Source organism: Anopheles nili, chromosome 2 (genome assembly GCF_943737925.1).
Source record: "Anopheles nili chromosome 2, idAnoNiliSN_F5_01, whole genome shotgun sequence".
NCBI lineage: Eukaryota > Metazoa > Arthropoda > Insecta > Diptera > Culicidae > Anopheles > Anopheles nili.
Window position 1 is genome coordinate 55399903 of NC_071291.1, and position 19583 is coordinate 55419485.

The following is a 19583-nucleotide window of genomic DNA, read 5'->3' on the forward strand; positions in this document are numbered from 1 at the left end:
GCTAGAATGAAGACAATAAAACACCCGTAACTTTATGTTCTAACATTTCCCTACAATGAGCTAAACCTACTTCAAAGCACAGTCCAGCCGTACAGGGTAGGGATTTAAATATTCGAACAACCCGTTTCCCTGCAATTCAACTTTATCCGCCAGATCCGAATGATACGATCGGTTTCATCATTGCATAAAAGCATTGTCACCCTTTACGGCGAGTCGTTCTGTTTTTTTTGCCAGCTCGAGCAAAACGTAATCTAGTCCCGTGAGTCTGTGCTCAACACATCAGGACTTTTCGCTGGAAAGGGACTTAACATCGGCACATCTGTTGCCGCAAATCATTCCCCTTTCAACACGCACGCACTCTTTCTCTTCTCGGCACATGAAATTGACCCATTCGTTTCCCAGAAAAGAACCATCATCCGACGCAAGGAATCCTTCAAAGCATTTGCGTCGTGTAAAATGGCGAAAGTTTGGAATATATTCTCTCTTTCTCTCTCTCTGTCTCTGTGTGGCTTTTTTCTTTGCCTGGCTTCTGATGAACACGATTCACCAAGCCCCGCTAGAGATGAGGCGCTGTTTTTAGCGAAAACTTATCACATGATTTACATTTGCAGCGTGATTTAGCGGCGCACTTCTCGAGCAGCCAGCTTTTTAACAACTTTTTTTTTAAGTTTTTCGTATCCTGGAAGTGCCTCCTCCGCCATAAACCATGATTTACTTTTGTGCTCTTATCGTGCCGCCTCGAAAGTCGCACCGACTCCATAATAGAGTTAATGCACCGACACCATGGCGTATCCTTGTACGAGCGCATGTTGTTCTTTTTTCTTAGTTTCCATCTTTTTTTAAATACACGCACACCCACACTCACACATATATATAAAGCTCAATCTTTTATCATCCTTCTGTTCTCGTCCCACCAGCGACTGGGCAGCGTCCGGGGCGAGGATCTGCCGTACATCTTCGGGCTACCGCTGGTGCAGGGTGGACCCGTTTTCCCTCAAAACTACTCGCGCCAGGATATGGGCGTCAACGAAGCCGTGCTCAACTTCGTGACCAACTTCTGCAAAACGGGCGACCCGAACGACGCCGGCCACCAGCAGGCCCAACCGCTTCATCCGGACTACGGCACAGCGAAGGAGCGCACCCGCTTCCGGTTGATCACGTGGGAAACGTACGAAACGACCACGCAGCAGTATCTCAGCATCTGTAAGTGTGCAACAACGGGCAACCCGGGGTCTCATTGAATTATGCACGCTTTCGCCCGCCAGGATATTGGGCACGCCGGGCACACTTTAATGCCTTGCCGAGCCATGGGAAACTTCTCGCCTCGTATTAACTTATCGTGGTGGAGGGTGGCACGATAAATTACGTGTGTGTGTGTTTTTTTTTCGTTGCTCCCAGCCACGAGTGCGTGCCGGCGAAGCAGGCGATGGTCGCCGTAAGTCAGCGTTAAGCAACTGAAGCGTCTTTTTCGTGACTCCGGCTCCGGTCCGAGATCGATTGAAATGATTACCCGCCATCGGATCCTGTCGTAGAGGAGGAATGGAGAAAGAGAGATAGCTTTTTTTTCTCTACTTTCTCGCCTTCTATCGCGTATGTCTTTTATTTCCGGCAAGCCACCCGAACCGGAAGCAGCACCGCGAGTCCTGGCGCACGATCTTGGCATGAATAATTTGTGTGAGTCGTCTGCATCGCGGTGGGGGAACTAAGGGGTGAGAAACACACACACTCGCATACAAAAAAAATCTCAGCTCCAGCTCAGGGATGACAAACACCCGAGGCACCCGTCCGACGGGGCTGGTAATGGAAACTTATGAAGAAAAATTATCGACCCCATCGCTTCGCCGGTGAGGGAATTTAGCTCGCATCATTATTTTGGCACCCTGTTTCCAGAAAGGCGCTCTTCGTCTGCTTTTCCAGGAGTTGCCCACCCTGAAACCACGCCGTGTTCGACGCCCCTGGTCTGGAAGAAAATCAGAAGATCGAGAAAATAGATCGTAACCTCAAAACAGTGGTCCATCTCCACCGGGCGCCCCCCCCCCCCCCCCCCAAAAGCTAGTGTCAGGACCTTGCAAGGAGACACCGAAGAAACGGAGAGATAAATTCAATTTAGTTATAAGGCTCTTATCGGATCACGGGAGCGGCAGCATGTGAGCGTGCGAGTCGGCCGCTCGGATGCTCGGTTTTAGCCGCTTCCATTTTCCGGCTCAAGCGGTTCCTCTTTTTCAGGCCTTTTTTTCTCTTTCTTTCTTTCCCCTCTCGGTCCGTGCGTCCTCGTCCTCACCGAGAAGGGGATGACGGGTTTTTATTTTCGTTCCGTTCAGTGTTCAGTGGGGTTTTCCTTGGAAAAATCTGGCCGTTTTCTTTCGCTCATCCAGATGCACGCGCGAGGCTGGCAGGACATGGAACGGACCCGGCGGCTTGTATCCTTTTTTAAATTTACTTCTGTTTCTACGAGTAGTTTCTTTAGTTCGGGTGTCTACTGAGCCCGATGCCACAGCGGGTGGCTTTCGGAAGCTTGTTTCGTTGGTGTTTCCTTCTTCGATACGCCGGCCGGCACGTGCGGCCCGGAGCAGCTGCGGGTTTTTCCGGCACTCGGAACTCCTCTCGAGCAGACGATTGGCGTGAAGACGAATGTGCGCCTGGGGAGAGGCCGTCGGTGAAAAAGGGATGCCCCGGCCTGGGTGACGACAACCGGTTAGGTTCGGTTTCCACCTACTCCTTTTTTTATTTATTTTACTCGGAAGTCCTTCAAAGTTGAGCGGAGACGCGTGTGTGACCGTGATACGGGCGCAGGCAGCTGAACGAATGGTTAAAGTTTACGATGGCTTTACAGGATTCGCAATCCAAACTTATCTCGTCGCTTTCCACCGAACCGTCCGGGACAGTCGGGATTTTGGGGGCGATGACTGCAACTGTCCGGTGCGAAGATTTATCGCTAACTTTGGGGTAAACAATTAAATGAAAAACTTTTTTATCATCTCAAGCGGGTGGGCCTGCTTTTTGGGGTGAGGAAATCCCTTGAGAACAGGGAGTACGAGACCGCACTGGCTTGTCACCGCCGGTAAATCGATCGGGCCGCGTGTTGACGATCGATTTATTTTTTGTTACTTCCTTCCAGCCACGCTCATCCTGCGAACGGTGGTTTAATTTCTGTTTCGTCGGCAAAACTTTCCAACCGTGTGTTTTTGGTCGTGACGGCGACACCCGTTTTGGGGCCGTGTTCAAGTGGCCATAAAACGACGATTTCGCTGCCTGTCAGCTGCGATCGACGTTATCGCCGGTACAATATTTTTATCCTTCGCACAGACGTTCGCTCATTTGGAAACATTCTTTCCCTCCACCCAATCGCTATTCATCGGTTGGAAAACGCACATGCAATGTAAACGATTTTCTAAGCCACCGTCTAAAATCATCTTCCCACGGCGATCTTACATCGCCAATAATTATGCTGGGTTGGAAAACGCGACTGCGAAAAACGCGTGGGATGTTTTTCGTGCCCACGCCCAAACGATGATGTTTTCCTTCGCCCGCTGCTCAAGTTCTTTAAAAGGGAATTTTACATTCACCACCCATCGGTGTGGCGATGTTTCAACATCAAAAGCAACGCCCCACAGCACGCAATGGAATCGAACTGTAAAAACCGGATCAGCAGAAGCTTTTCCTCCCAGCCCGAGTACTGCCAATGGTTGACAATTGCGTAGCCGCGCTTAATTTTATTGATCCCATTCACCGAACGACCCAATTCTAATATGTAAATCCCACCGAAAGACATCCCTTAAGGGACTTAAGTTCTTGCTGCGTATTTTTTTGCAAATAACAATACGGCGCGGAACGGGATTTGCGCTGCGCGGCCATTCAGTGCGTTGAGCGCGAATCGGTTTGCATAATAAATCGAACACTAAACCGAATCCGTCCGCTGGGCTGTGAGTGGGTGACCGATAAGACGATCAATTGGCAAGATTTATACCCACCGCCCTGCCATTCATTTTGCGCAATTGGGACGGAAAAGGATGCTGTCGCGAATCAAGCAACAAACGGCAGAACAAGAGAATCCTGCAAAAGGATATTTTCCCATCCCTGCGAAGGAGAAAGTGAAAGCTTCCATCCCCGTTCCATGCCGGCGATGAATGAAGAAACAATGGGCGCATACTAATGTCCTTGCCGGAGGGGCTTTCCCGGCTCAATGGAAAATTGAAACCGACCTCCCATCGTTCCACCGCTCCTGCTCCGTTGGTGCGAGATGAAATGAAGCATATTTTTGTTTGCATCATTCATTAGCCGAAAAGAATCTAATGAAAAATAAACATCCGCCCCTCGTAAAGCGAAGCATCCATTACCATCCTTTCCAGTGCGCGTGGAGCCTCTTCCGGGAGGGTGCGGAAGGACCGTTCGTCTCGAGTGAGCGAGCGTACCACCATTAGGGCGAAAGACGAATGTCTCTCGTAGGAGATCAAAAAGCTCCCGGAGACAACCGAGTGCGGGCTGGCGAGGGCTGGAAGGCCAATGATGGAAAGTGACGATTTTGTCGTTCCAATCGAGAAACATCGTCCGGGTCTGGTTCTAAAGCGACCCCCACCCGGATGTTTTCAAGGCCTCGCTGAAGCCTTAGATGGGCGCCTCGTTTTCTGAGGCGTTTATTCGCCGTTGCCGTGGTGGCTGGAAAAATGGCAGAAAGATTGACGAACGTTAGCGTTGGTTGGTTGGTGCTAAGCTTCGCATCTCGAGCCACCCGGAGAACGACACAACTTTTGCTCCGGTTTTCATTAACCTCCAAAAATATGAGCCTCGGATAGAGCCGCCGACAACACGCAGTTGGAGTGGAACGGCGACGTGACCGGCGCAGGCGATGGAGCGTGGAGTAATTTAATATTATTCGCCGTTCGGCGAGACAAGAATGTTCCGTCGCGACGAGCGTTGCCATCGAAGCGTGCGATCATGACGAACAAAGGGCGTCCACGGAGTGCTAGGAATGGACAATTACTCGTCCCTCACAGCCGGTCATCGCAGCGAGCCATCTGGAGAAAGGGAGAAGCCAAACAACACCTACGCCGATTCGGAACCATTAATTGGATTTGAATGAGTTTTCTTTCCGTGCGCACATAATACCATTCCGCCGGCCGGCTCAGCATTGAATCCGGGAACGATGGATTGATTACGTTTCCTGCAAACCATCGCTTATGACTGCAGCGAAGCGAATTCGCGATGCATTCAAAACGATGCCGCAGGGGACTGACAAAGTGCCTCCGGGTGCATTTGAATCACATCGGTTTCGCGGCACTATTTTCGACTCGCCGGTAGCACCAGTATTCGTTCCGGGACTCGTCTTATGGTAAAAGATGGCAAATTTAATACCACACGCTCGCTGGTATAGTGCTTTGGATTGGGACCACACCGAATGGGAGGATCGTTTCCATCCAATTTCCGAGGAGCGTTTTCCAACCCGAAAACCCGAACCTCCCGACGGATTATCCTTCGCGGCAGGCACACGGCACACGGGGCACGTTCGTTTCGGTGTTCCCGTGCACCAAGCAGCCAAGGAAACGGCCACGCTGACGGCACAATCCTCCTCCATCTCGGCAGCTGTTTCGCCACACAACAACCTGCCACCTGCAGGCGCCTTCACCCGGGCCAGGACGTGAAAGCTGATGCTCACGTCGAAGAGACACGGTGTGCCAAATTGAAAGTTTCATTTCGACGTACGAGTCCTCCGGCAGCCATTCGGGCGAATGGGCTGTCTGCTGATGCTGCTGCTGCTGCTGCTGCTGCCAATGTTCGTATTAGCGCTGCTCTCGAAGATGACGCCCATTTCTCCCGCCCGCTCGAACCAAAGGACGCGAATGATTTCGGTTGTGTTTGTGTTGCATTATGCCATATTGGGGCGGACGGAATCAAGCTGCACTCCTGGGAATGGAAAGGCCCGTTTTCGCGGCGCCGCATTCACACAAGATGTCACTATCTATTCGCTAGCTTTCCACGAAATAACTTACTTTTGTTCGGCTTCTTAAGGGGTATTTTTTTTACTCACAGATCCTTTTCTCCGCGCGCAGCTTGCATACAAATCGGTCGTGTGTTTTCTGAGGATGATAAATTATTATAAACCGATGCTTACGCCAACATCTCCGTTGACGGCATTCAATTTTGGCTCCCAATAATACCCGCCAGTTTGTTGACAAACCACGGCTGGAGCTGAGCCGTGTTGTCAAATTACGTTTATCTTCGCTAGTTTTGCACTTGACGCCGACAAAAGGATCCTTCAGGGAGTTTGCATTCTGTTTCCCATTTCGTGTCCTTGCTTTCGTAAGCTCCCCGATTGCAGGGCAATTTTAGAAAGCCCCCCTCCATTAATGGTGCTTCCGGAGCAGCCGTAAACGTGAGGAAAAAGCTTTATATCTCCAAGAGCTGCGAGAGAAGCGTTCAATGCGTGATCGACGCCTGATCGCGCTGTTCGAGCCCCACAAAGCTATCCATTTCGGGGCGCAGCCAGACGGGTTACCATCGAGCCTTTTGTCTCCGTTAATCAGCGGAAGAAGCAGAAACCTGGCCCGAGGGAAAACTAAAAGGCAGATGTCGAGAGAAATGACATCGCTCAGTTGACACTTCCGGTGATGGCGACGGCATCACAGCCCCCAGTCCGAGGAGCCCCAAGTGCACAGTTCCTTCGGAAACAAACGAGTGTATTTTGGAAAATCTCGCCGGAGACAGACGTGACAGCATCTGATAGATTTCACTCCGTTCCTCTGGGCATCCGGTTCATTCGCCCCCGGGAGCCTGTTTGGCAAGAATCGGAATCCCTTGTCCCCTGATTCGAACATAAGTTTTGACATCGTTCCCCGAAGGATTTGGGAGCCATTTTTCATGGCATCACCCTACAGGGGTGTTCCCTAGCCATCTTTTACCACCATCGGGCACGAGATCATTGACATAAATCATTGGTACCGCTTGCGAGGAGGTGCAGATGAAAAATGCATTTTCATAAATTCTGACATTCGTTCCATTGTCAGCGATGGGGCCTTTCCGACGAGTGAGCCCAATGGAAGGATGTACTTGCTGGGCCACTTTCCAATCGAACCCCAGGAACGCGCTCGTGCACGAGCAATGGAAGAGAAGTTTGCCGGATCATCGCCTCATAATTTTATCCGTTTCTAGCTTCCGTTCTTTTTTATTCTTTCTGCGTTGACTTCACCTTTTTTTTGTGAAGCTCGCTGCGTCAAGCACACAGGAAAGCAGCGGCATTAAACCGGGAAGCGGACTTTCGGTGTTTATTGGCTCACATCCACGAGGTACGCGTTGATGTATGAAACGGATGGGCAAAAAGACCACAAAAAAAGCACACCATACAGCTCGCGAATATGATTATTGCATGTTCCTGCGAGCTTGCATAATGAAGGTTCCTGCTGCACGCACGTGGTGGGAAAATTAAAATGTCCTCCGTCACTGATTTATCCCCGGTTGTCAGGGATGCTGGAAACGACACCATGAGGTGATAATTAAAACCGAACGATGCAAAATTAATACGAGGCAGCATTTTCCACCCGTTGTGTTTGTCCTTGTTGTGATTGGTTAAATTGTTTAACTTTGGCAAACTTTTTCCAAGAATCCCGGTGCAAATAAATTCAAACCCAATCACCTCCGCAACCGGAGAGGCTATATTTTGTTGCTGGTTTTCGCTTTCCTTTCCAATTGCCACGCTAACCTTCCCACTTTGTACCTTTTTCCAGCGACGAAGCCGAAAATGCGCAGCCACTACCGGGGGCACAAGATGGCACTCTGGTTGAACCTGATACCGCAGCTGCACCGGCCAGGCGATCCGGAAGTTTCCATGCGACACCACCACTTCCGCGAACGGGAACCGCACTACTATGCCGGTAAGTTTTCTGCCCAAAACTCACCCACCCCGATTCACGATCGATGCGAATCCGGGCCATTTTCCGGCAGGGTAACTTTCCCTGCGGGCCAAACTGGCAAAACTATCGCCGAGCCGGATGAGTGACGAGCGTGTCCACGCGTTCTGAAACAAAGTTAAGCCAACAATGGCGAAACGCGCGCGTCCCCTGTGTGGTGCGGGTTACACGCCATGGTCGAGCTGGGGCCATTCGCCCCCCCGACCGTTTGTTGGGACGAAAACTTTACCACCCATCCCCGAGTGCGAAACGGCCCGTCACGCCCGGATGGAGTCAACCACGGGACACGTGAATGACTTTGGACGGTTTTTGGTAGCGCGACCCGATTCGTTCCTTTTCCCTCATTTCCGTCACACAAAATGGCCGCCCCGGGGGTTATGGTGTGCGTGAAAATTGAGCAATCTTCCCGGCGCTGGCCACTGGATGCCAGATTTATGGATGCGTCCTCGCGTTGCTTCGCAAAATTGGAAAATTAAACAATGTTTCGTTCGTGTGGTGGCAACGAAACTCCGCTTGATGGACGGCGATGGTGGCTACATTGTAGAGAAAATTCCACCCGAAAGGGGTACAGCGAAAAAAAAAGAAAGACGCCACGAGAAAACCTCCCAAAATGTTGCAAGTGGACGAGGCAAAACAAATTGTTTTCGCTTTCCACGAGGACTCCTAACATGCGCCAACCGTTACGAGTGGCGCGCTTAAGTCCGAAGAGGAAGTTACTCGTTAACCGGATCCGGCAGACGCGAGGCAAACTTTCGAAACGTCCGTGTCAACGGGGGCAAACAGATGGAAGCGCTCCGTTTGTCGTACTTTCGACAGAAAACCCCCGCAGCAAAACCTGAGAGTACGTTCAATCGAAAGTTTGCCCATTTTGTGCGACCGCACGAGCGCGCGCGCTTCTGCGTGATACGTGCGGGACGATCCTTTTTACTCTCTCCCCTGGCGCAAGAAAAGAAGGAAAGTTTGCCGATTAGGCAAAGTGTCGGTTTGCGGTTTGTTGGCCATCCCGTCGTTTGGCCGGTGCTCGAGGTAAGGATCAAGCGGAATTTGTCCACGACCGGGTAAAGGTTGAGATGCGTTACATCGAGCGATCTGATTAGCGCTGACACGCATAGCTGAACCGAGCTGCTAAGCGATGTTTGATTTGTGGACGATCCATCAACGGATGGACAAGGACGAATCCCGTCACACGCCCGCTCACGGGAAGGCCACGCTTCCCCGCTTGTCGGTGGCTTTAATAACCGGGTTTCCTGGGGTACGCTTTAACGCACGCTGAATGGCAGAAAATGTGCTGAAATCAGAACCTAATTGCTTCCGGCGAATGACAACCTCGAAACGGCCGCCCGAGGTTGTGTAAGGGAAAATGAACCGCCGGCCACTTCGCAGCCAGGATGGGGTTTGTCTTCCTTTTTCGCCGGGTTCATGGCCGGTAACGAACCGCACGAGATTCGCTCGGATGCCTCGCTTACGATCGCCTGCAGCCCGCAGTTCGCCCGCTGGCTGCTAAACGAGGCCAAAGGCTCGTCTGGTTCGTCCCCGATCCAGGACTTTTGGAAAGCGTTCCGGCACATCTGGCGGCGCGGTCGGTGACGTGTGCCGAACGAACGATGAGCGGGAACGGGAATTCAACGACTCGTTTCCGGTTCAGTTTGTTGTTTTGCAGCCAGCCGGAAACGTGAGTGGGGTGGGGGCCTTTACAGCGCAAGGACGAACTTTTGTGAGGGGCTGGGGGTTCCTCACAGGCAGGCGAACATGACTGACGGCCGCGTTCCAGCGGGCGAACGTAAACGCGGAACACGAAGGCTGGCAAGCGGCGGCGAAAACAACCTTTTCACAGCTTACCATCAACCGAACCAGGACGAAGATAAACTGAGGGATGTCCTGGGGCTGGCCCACGGACGCCCGCTTGCCTGTTCGGGAAGGGAGTGGCGCTTTATACATGCCGCAGTTTTATTTTCATTCGCTTTCTTTCCACCCCGCCCATTGCAGCAGGAAACAGGATTCGGTTGGGATCCGCGCAGGAATTAGACTACAAAGGGGCGCGCTTTCGCTAAGAAATGAAATAACTTTTACTGTAATTACTTCATCTCCGTTAAGCTCGCGCTCGCGTCGGTCGCGGGCCCAGCAGGATACGAGCTTTTTAGCTGCGGGAGCTCGCTGGCAGGATGGCGAAACTATCTGCCCTAGTTTGTGATTAATTTATCACTTTAGCAGGTCGTTAAACACTCCGTCCAGAGGAGTGGCTTTTTTTTTACGGATCATAGTGCGAGATCACCGGGAGTGGGAGTGACATCCTTAAATCCTGTTTGAGGAACCATTTAAGGCGAAAGTGGCTGAAGGTGATCGCAAAGTGGAGAGATGTCGTGGGCAAATTTGTGGACTTTTAAACTGCTTTGTTCAGGCGATTATCGTATCTTGAGACAAGGATGACTTTTTGAACGATCACTTCTGTCAACGAAAAACACTATTTTGCTGCCCTATTTGTCCTAGTGTGTGAGGGTGGTAGGAACCGCAACAAAACAAGAAACAATCATTCAAAATTTATAGTTTTCATTGGGCCTCCCCCCAGTTTATTCCTTCACAACCAGAGTCAAGCCGGAACCAGGTGCACTACAACAGTCAAATTGGGCTGATTAATCATCATATATGTTTCCAAATCCAATTTGATGCCGGAGTAGACAAGGACTGGTTGTCTTATAACTAGTAAGGCAATCGGGACTGAGCTCGAGCTATGAAATAAATTTCAAGATGTTTAAAGTTATCAAATAAGAAATTAAAAGAGTTTTCCTTCCACTAATTTAACCCGTTTTATCATCTCCCTTCCACTACAGGTTCGGTGCGAGCAGAATCCTTCAGCCGGCCACGATCGCTCTACCAGAACGGAGTCATCAATGACGCGCAGGAATCACGCCAAGAGTCCTTCGGTACGGAATGCACACCTGACCCGACGATGGGTGAAGTACTGCAGGAAAACGGTGGCCCAGGTGACATTATCCCGAACGTGTTGAGTGAGAAGGAAGAAGAGGAGCTGATCGAGAAGCTCGCCAACCGTCATTACTATAGGTAGGTGGATATGTTTTGGATGGGATCTCTCTTCGAAGAACCTCCAAGGACCTTCCATCTAATTCGCTGTTCTCTCAACGTCCCGCAGTTACACGGCCGCCCTCGGAGTAACGGTTGGTGTTGGTTGCCTGCTGCTTCTCCTCAATATGCTGATCTTCGCTGGCATCTACTACCAGCGTGATCGAACGAAGCGGAAATCGCAGACCTCGCAGTCAAGTGGTACAAGCGGTGGAAGTGGCATCACGAGTGGCACCTCAGCGTCCCTTTCCGGCAGCAACGGCACACCTGATGAATCGGGTAAGTACATCCTGGAACGTCCCCTGGTGTCCTTGGTCTATCCTTGCTAAACGATCCCTTGGTGATCCCACAGAAATCCCGCTCACCAGCATCCCAACACCATCACCCACCAAATCGCGACGCTCGATCGAACCACCACCCAGCTACGCGACACTTCCGAAGCGCACCGGAAGTGCCAACGGCACCGGAAGTGGCCACCAGCACCATCATCAGCACCAGCTGCATCAGCAGAAGGAAACACGCCTCGGTTCTCCACCATCGATGGCACACTCCCGATCAGGAGCTAGCACCCTGGGGCGAACAGGCAGCTTCTACGACGGTGGCTCCCACAGCCGCCCACCGCAGCCATATTCGCTGTCGCAACAGGTGAGTGAAAGAAGCATACACCAAACACGCAGAAGAACAAGAATCGTGATTGATTTATTCCCGGAACGAGCCCAACACAATTTCTCGTTACTGTCCTTGCCATTCAGCACCATCGCTCTATTGCTTCCCATCGAACGCATCGTCCCTTGAGGGGTTGGTAAAAGAAAAAAAAGGGAAAAAAATGGGGAACGTAACCGCACTCCAAGGATACGTTCCCGCTCCACGAGTCCTGGTTGCGATTTGTCTCCGGTGGTCGGGCATCCTCCAACCATGCCCCAAAAATGGCGTCTTCTCCGTGGCAGCTGTGACGTCCTTGGCCCGTCCTGGGATGTGGTGGTTGAGTGTGTTTGGTTTAAAAATTGATCGTACCTTACGGTCGGTTGACAGCACGACGACAGCAACGAGCGTCGCCTACTTCGACGGCTGTTGAATAAATCAAACCCATCGCCCGGACCGCGGACTTATGTGAGCATGTGCGATCAAGCCTGGATGCGATGGTGGTGTTTGTCTTGTGGACGTGTGTTCAAAAGGACGAACTGGGGGGAAGCAGAAAAAAATGAGAGAGCAAAAAACCCTCACACACAAACGCGGACTCTGTACGTGAAAGTTTTGCGCCCTCCTCGGTTTGGCTTTATTGCGTCGGGAACGCGTGTACGAAAACTGTTGACATACGTTTCGTCGCGAGCAAAACGGTTTCATTTAAGCTGTGTTGTGTTTGTTTGTTTCGCGTTGGTTGGGGGCTTCTCCTTTTTTTTTTGTTTCAGCGCACCGTACGTCCTTCGCAAGGACGAAACATGGGTTCGTTTGTTTTCTGACGATGGGAAAACAAAATCCGTGCGCCTTACCACGCTGGTTGTGGAAGATTATGCGGTGCAGTAAAAAGAAGGGCTTAGCGATATTGATGTTTACGAAGGGGTCGTGCTTTTAGAGTGGCTGGAAGGATTTAATTATTCATCCCGTTCGGTCGAATTCGAGTTGCAGATTGACTACAAAAATCTGGTTATGAGGGAAACTGTACTCTTTCGGATAAAGAGTCACTTTTGTGCCTTTGATTGTACTTGCGCTCGGTCAGCCAATAAGTAACACAACGGTACTCAAAAAATCGTACTCAACATAGGCTCTTTGGAGTTATTTTTCTATTGAAAAAGCAACATTTGCTGCACCGTGTATATGGTGGATTGGACTGGATTGGATTGGCAAAAAACATCCATCATGTATGCTTTATTGATATCGATCTCTGCTTGATTACAAAATCCTGCATGGAAACGGCAATCCAAAGGGAGTCCTGCTGAGAAATTAATTTTGCCTCAAAACGTTCACATCGGTCGGTTTTCCGTAAGAAACCCTTCGATCTTTCATATTCCATCATTTAGTGCGACGAATTGGGTCCAGTCCTAGCTCGAGATGCCCAAAAACCGAAGTAATGATTGGCCCGTTTCATGCTTCAGTTCAATCTCGTATGATTCCTTTCCAACGTGACGATCTTTCTCTCTCGCTCTAATGAATACAATAATCCTTTAGCGTACTTCCTTTACCGTAATCACCGGTCCTGGTCGAGACGCCGACCTGATTGCAAATCTGTTCCCCTTCATCCACGCACACACCCAATGGCCTCAAAACGCCCCCTCCGACAGCCCGTTTCCGGCATGATTGTTTAGGTCAACATTAATTCGACCGAAGGAAATGCCAATAAACGTCACAAAACCACGTTCATTTCATCAGCACCCACATTCCTTCGGTCCACAGGTTCTGGGTGCCTGGAAAACAGCTCTAAGTAAAAAAAAAGGGAACGAAAAACCACCGGACGACGCCATCGTTCATTCATCTCAATTTGCTGACGAATAATGGAAGCTGAATGTCGTTAATGGACTCCATTAATACCACAAAAAGAGGGCAACCAGCCGGCTGCAGCTCTTTTGCCTTTCCGTGCCGTTCCGTCGCCGTTTTATTTTTGCCAACTTTTCCCTCAGACTCAAAGGCTGGCCCTGAAACACTTCCCACTCGCTTCCACGCACCAGCGGGTGCTTTCCTTTTCTCTCATTCGCTTTCGCACCATCATCTCAACCCCTGGTGCGGTTTTTCCTCCTTTTTTTCGATGCGAATCAATTTCTTATATCCCGAAAAAAGCTCTTCTTTCAATTTATTCTCGGCCCGGCCCGGATCCTCACCACCCTCAGTCGAACCGGGGATTCCGTTTTCGTTACCGAACACCGCGTGAGTGATTCCGGAAGCTCCAATCTCGGAAGCGCTTTCTTTGGCTGCCAGCGAGGGCCCTTTTTTGGCACCGGAGGGGGGAAACGAAATGGCGAGCGCACCCGCGCGTGTCCTTCTGATTGAATCATTCCCGGACGGTTTCATTAAGGGCTGGTTGAGGAAAAGGCTCTCCCGCTCCCGTCCGACTACCCTGCGCGGTATTCTAATAAAGCAACAGCAACTACGGTGGGCCGGTTGTGTCACAATGGCGCGGGAAGCCCACAAAAGATCGAAAATCTTAATCCTAGCCAAATCCAAACCCAACGGGCGGTCCTTCGAGGGGGAGGGTTCGCTAGTGGACGTGGTAGTGGTTGCATGTCTAAAGGCTATTATGTACCACGACTGCCCATTCATGGCTTTGTGCGTATTGTTTGCGACCGTTTCAATCGGCCATCTTGTTGTTTGGGTTGGCATAAATCTGGAGGTTTGAATTAACAGCACGGGAATCACCGCTCATCATTATATGGCCAAATTAACTTAACACCGTTAAACAAACAGCAGTACACGTCATAATCAGTCACAATACTAATTAGTTATCCTGCCGGGCGTGTCTACGTGCGAGTGTGAGGGCTGAATCACCATTTTGCATCCCTGAATTGTACGACACGCTGTAAACTCAAGGCTGACAGGTTACTTAGCTTACCAGCGCCATCTTGCGTCGACCAGCGTCCAGCTGTCAACGCTAATGACAGCCGTTTCCATGGAAACATTAATTTGAATGCCGGATTTCCCTCGCTTTGCGACTTTAAATTACCTTCCCTTGTAAACAATCCCGGCTGGAAAGCGATCTTCCAATGGAAAACAAATTTAAATTTCCATCTCACCGTTCCCATTATTTGTCCGTCCATTCGTTCGCGCATCAATCAAATCCGTCCGAGTGAAACCGATCCGCAGCCGGTCTCGAGGTGTCTGGAGATGTCTGGCCATCTATCTTTGGTCTCGATCCCGATGACCGATTGAAAGCATTGAATTATCCCCCGATTCGTACCGTTCGAGGGGCTGTGCTGTGTTTTATTTATCTTCCATCTTGTTCGGTGTCTTCGGCGTCGTTCGACCGGACCTCGCATCTGCCCCTCAAATGGTGGTCCGGGTCGAGGCCAGATTTATGCTTGCGTCTACAGACGAGCGATTTTCCCGGCCTTTTTCCCCGTTGGCGCCCGAGACGCTAAGACGTGACTGATTGACGACCCGTACGACCCGGAAGCCGTGGAAGGAGGACAAAACAAACCCACGACAACCCACGAGAGAGCAGGTTGGGCCTCGCTCCAATGGGAATAACTTTCATCGCAAGCTTGCTGGAAATCGTGTTTGAGTTCTTCCCCAAGGGTACCACAGATCAAGGGGATAAGGGCCAACGGAAAGAGCCTAGCTCGTTACCACCCGCTCAGGACGATTCAGGCTTCTTCCGGGCTGGGGAGCGAGTGGAGGATAATTTTATTCAAATTTTCCCAGAACAACTCCAATTGAAGTCCTTTAAAGGAAATCCACCCAGGAACCGGGAACGAACTGGTGCTCAGTTAAGAATTCCAATACACAGCAGGGGTGGAACTTTCTTTCTCTGCTTGGAAGGGTGCATAGAAGTGGGTGGAAGTCCACCTCAGGCACGATAAATTTCCGACCAACCCTACTGAGGAAGGAAGTTGAGAGGAAAACGAAAAAATCGTTCCGAACCCGGGAGCTTTATGAGCTTTTTTGTGCAGCGCAGGAACCCCAGGACCAAGTACGAATGGGGCGAGCGAGATAAAAAATGGTAATTGATATTTACCCTCACCCGAACAGAGCGAGCCTGCAAATGAGCGGAAAATGTCTCTGATCTCTCTCTCGTACGGTTTCGGTCGAGCTTGCAGCTTTTTAAGCGATTGGCCTGCCGGATTGTTTCGTCGGGTTCAAAAATGATAGGTTCACGTCCCGGCAGCTGGACGTTGACGAACGAGAAGCTTCCCAATCGGTGAGTGAGTGGCACTCGAAACTGAAACCACCATTTTTTGTTGCTGATTCAGCTTGACGAAGCAATATAGATGCTGCCAATTTTTTCTTTGTTCAGATGTACGATGTTCAGCCTGATGGCATTGAGTTGGTTTTCGAACGCTTCTTGGGTTCGATTTCCAAGGAAAAGCCTTTTACCATTTGCCCTGGGCTTTTAGTTTTTTCTCCTTCTTTCCTCACACGCCACCGTGAGATTGTTTCAGCAATTCCAAGTGAAAAACCTCCAGCACATAAAGAGGCATACATTTTAACATAACACCACGCTCGTGATCGCTGTGCGTTTCTTCAAGTGGAAAGTGAACGAGCGAGAAAACTCTACGCTCGGGTGCTTAAAAATTCAACCATGAACGCACGAAATGTCTCCACAAGGCGCTCCCGGAGGCCAGGTGTTGGAACACGCCCAGCCACCGGAAGTCGTTTTATCCTCGTCATCCGTTACGGGTGCGTGAAGTTGAAGGGAATTTTAAGAAGCCAAAGCTTCGTTTCGGGCACGAGATAAAAAATCCTGTGTGCTCGTCATTACCATACCGTTTCACGGGGGAAGAGACGATTTTATTCTCCTCTCGACAAAAGGTAGTTTTTCCAGCCCATATTTCCCAGAATCAAACATTAGCTCTTCACACAGATCCACCGGCATCGGGACACGGCTTGTGATCATATTTTAATGGCAGATCGACATTTTTGTCCTCCACACAAGAGAATTCCACAACCTTGCACGAGGAAATCACTTCACGCACATCTCGTCGGAATGCTAAAGGAAATTCGAAATGCCCCCCAAAAAGCTGGACATATTTTTCGCTTCCTTATTTTTTTTTCGTTATGTCCTTCAGCCAGACGTGTGTGTGTTCAGTGGCCAGCCCTCCCTCTGCCGATGGCGTAATATTTCATCCACGATAATCTCATCAGGGTCCGAGAATCTGCCCCATCATGCATATCGATTTATCTTCGTGCGCATCAGCCCCATTACCATGCGGCCGTCCGCTTGTTCGGCTTTTCCCGGCAGACATTAACATACTGCTGGTGACGACGAGCGAAGATACATCGCCCTCCGGGACGGCCCAGAAGCCAGCCACAGCACAGCTGGACGGCAAGTTTGCGTTTGATTGATTGATTAACTGGCGGCATGAGACGGACGAGCACGGGGATAGTTTCCCGGGACTGGGGGTGTTCCTTCTGCTGCAGATCCTTCACCACTCGATCGAGAGGAAGCTCATTAAAATATACCTCCTCGGAATAAAAGCACACGTCTCGGGACTCTCGCAGGTCAGCAGCAGCTGAGTTACTAGGCGAAGGCGTAAAATTTTCTTCTCGGTAATAAAGCCCACCGGCAAAGAAACCACCCGTGTTGGCCAACATCTGGCCGAAGGACCTAAATGGTGCCCAATTCGGTGCGATACCACGCGCGGAAGGTGGCGCTACTTAGCGCGCCGGCAATCCGAACCGATCCCGTTTGATTATTCAGCAGTTAATTATATGTGCGCACAACAGCGACCGGCCATGAATAATGTATGACCGGCTTTCCTGGCGCCCGAGGGAGGTGGCGAAAAACAAAAACGGGCGGCAGGAAAAATGCGCGCTCACGGCCAATCGTTCGCGCCCGGCTTTAATGCTCAATTAATTCATTTAAGCGATGGTTCCGAAAGTGAAACGCCACCGTCGGTTTGCGCGAATGGTGCGGCAAAAGATTAACCGAAACGCAGTCGGAAAATGGGGGGTTGGAAAAATGGTGGGGTGGCTTGTTTAATGGGAAAATTCACGCCAACACATCGCGGCTGTTTGGATTGGGATTGATCAATCGGGAACTAAGGGGCTGGCTTAAATGAGTGGCAGTGGGGGAGAAAAAAAAACTTTCACCCCAATCTGCTCAGCTGGTGCTGTTCTCGATAATTGCGGATCGCATTTTCCTGCCAGCGGCATGCCTTATTGATGATTTGCATGAACACGTTCCAATGCCTGCAATCCATCTCAATTTCAGCTGACAACGAACGAAACGGTCTGGAACGGTAGATGAAGGTGTAAGATGTTCTTTCTCAAGCGCTCCCAAACGGAAACTTAACGACAAACTTTCACTAATTGACTGATTGATTTTCGGTTCCAAAACGTTCGTGTTGTATTTCGTATTGCGATGCTTAATGGACATTATTTCGGAAGATGTCTCGAGAACTTTTCGACAATTTCGAACACCCATTGCTTGCCGAGACGTCAATTGTTTCGGGATCTTTTGTGACAGAATAAACGTATTTATATCATGAAATACAACATGAAACATTGCTGCATCTAAGGGCGAGATATAAATCCTTCAAAGAATGCATGTATTTGAATTCCTAAAAGAGCTCTGTTTGAAATGAAAACTAAAGAACCCATGGTCTGATATCATTTTTTTGCACAAGAGTGCAGATGTATTAGCGATGGTAATTCGAAACATGATGATCAAAGCAGTCGTTTCGAAGCTCATCCAAATAATGGAACTTCAAATGACGTCAGCTTTTGCTTCGATGAATTGAATCTTAGTTGGCCATGCGCCAAAGACGTGCTTTCGGAAATATGGAACGTTTGAGACGTCGCGTCTTTGTGCTTTATGAATGAAAGCAAGTCAGCAAATCGTGTTACGGTGGACTATAAACCATGCGATACCGATTCGCCCTGTTTGACGGCGTTGCATTTAACCTCCGGCATTAGGTCCAGTTCCGATGTCCTCAAGCGTCAATCAAACATCATCGAATAATATCCCATCCATTAGCTGCCAATCGCGAATGATGAACGGTTTCAGTTAGCAGCGCAAGCTCTAACTCCTTCACTTGGAAAGACTAATAACGATGCATTTTCGCTTCCAACAGGCAACCCACACAAACACCGGTCACACGGCAGTGACAATAACGCCAGCGGTCTCCGTCAACCATCATCAGACGCTTCCACGGGCCAGCAAGGCACCGCTTCCACCGATTCGGTCAGCGGCCAGTTCCGGCAGCACCGCTCCACCACCGTCCACCGGTGCGCCTCAGCTCACGTCCATCCTTGTAAATAGCACCAGCAACCACCAACAACAGCAGCAGCAGCAGCAACAGCACCACTATCAACAACAAGGCTGCGAAATGGCCGTCCCGCCACCAAACAGCAGCGTCATCACGGTGGATCTGGTCAGCTCGACGACGCCGGTAACCGGCACCGGAAGTCCGGCTCCCACCCACCAACACCCGCACCACCATCATCACCATCATCACGCACACCACCACCAGGGTGGGCCGGTGGCAACGACAGGGACAACGACGAGCACCGGCAACCCGTCCACCGGTGGAACTGCTACGCTGAAGAAACGCGTCCAAATCCAGGAGGTGACCGTATAGCATCGGTATAGCACAGCTGACGACGACCAGGAAGCTGTGTGAGGATACAAATGAAACGAAAAAGCGAATGTCCTGTACAGTGGGACACACTAACGGTGGGCTTGTCTTCCGGCGGCGTGCCGGCAATCGATCGATTGGGTGGATGTGCGTGTTTTAGGTTCCCTTTTTTTTGCGTTCGGGACTAAAAGTACTCTACCTGGATGGTGGCTAAATCCGTTTCGTTGTCGAAAAAGGACACTCATGGCACACACACAAAAAAATTGCGTCTCGATGGTTTTAACGCAATCTCACCGAATCTTTTCCAATCAATAAATCTCTCTTAGCTCGAGTTGCCATTTCTTTGGGAAGGCATTTTTTTTGCTCTTTTTCCCTCCCC

At 50.3% G+C, this 19583-nt stretch overlaps 1 protein-coding gene across 1 annotated transcript in view; it reads left to right on the top strand.

Annotated features, from left to right (window-relative positions):
- The window catches only part of LOC128730682 (neuroligin-1-like), a 38750-nt gene extending 19543 nt beyond the window's left edge, over nt 1–19207 (top strand). Inside the window, exons 7-13 of the mRNA XM_053823757.1 lie at nt 918–1203; nt 7719–7865; nt 10730–10961; nt 11050–11258; nt 11332–11628; nt 16278–16279; nt 18701–19207. Coding sequence (XP_053679732.1) covers nt 918–1203; nt 7719–7865; nt 10730–10961; nt 11050–11258; nt 11332–11628; nt 16278–16279; nt 18701–19207 — 1680 coding nt within the window. The remainder of the gene's footprint in view (nt 1–917; nt 1204–7718; nt 7866–10729; nt 10962–11049; nt 11259–11331; nt 11629–16277; nt 16280–18700) is intronic.
- Nucleotides 19208–19583: the final 376 nt, after the last annotated feature.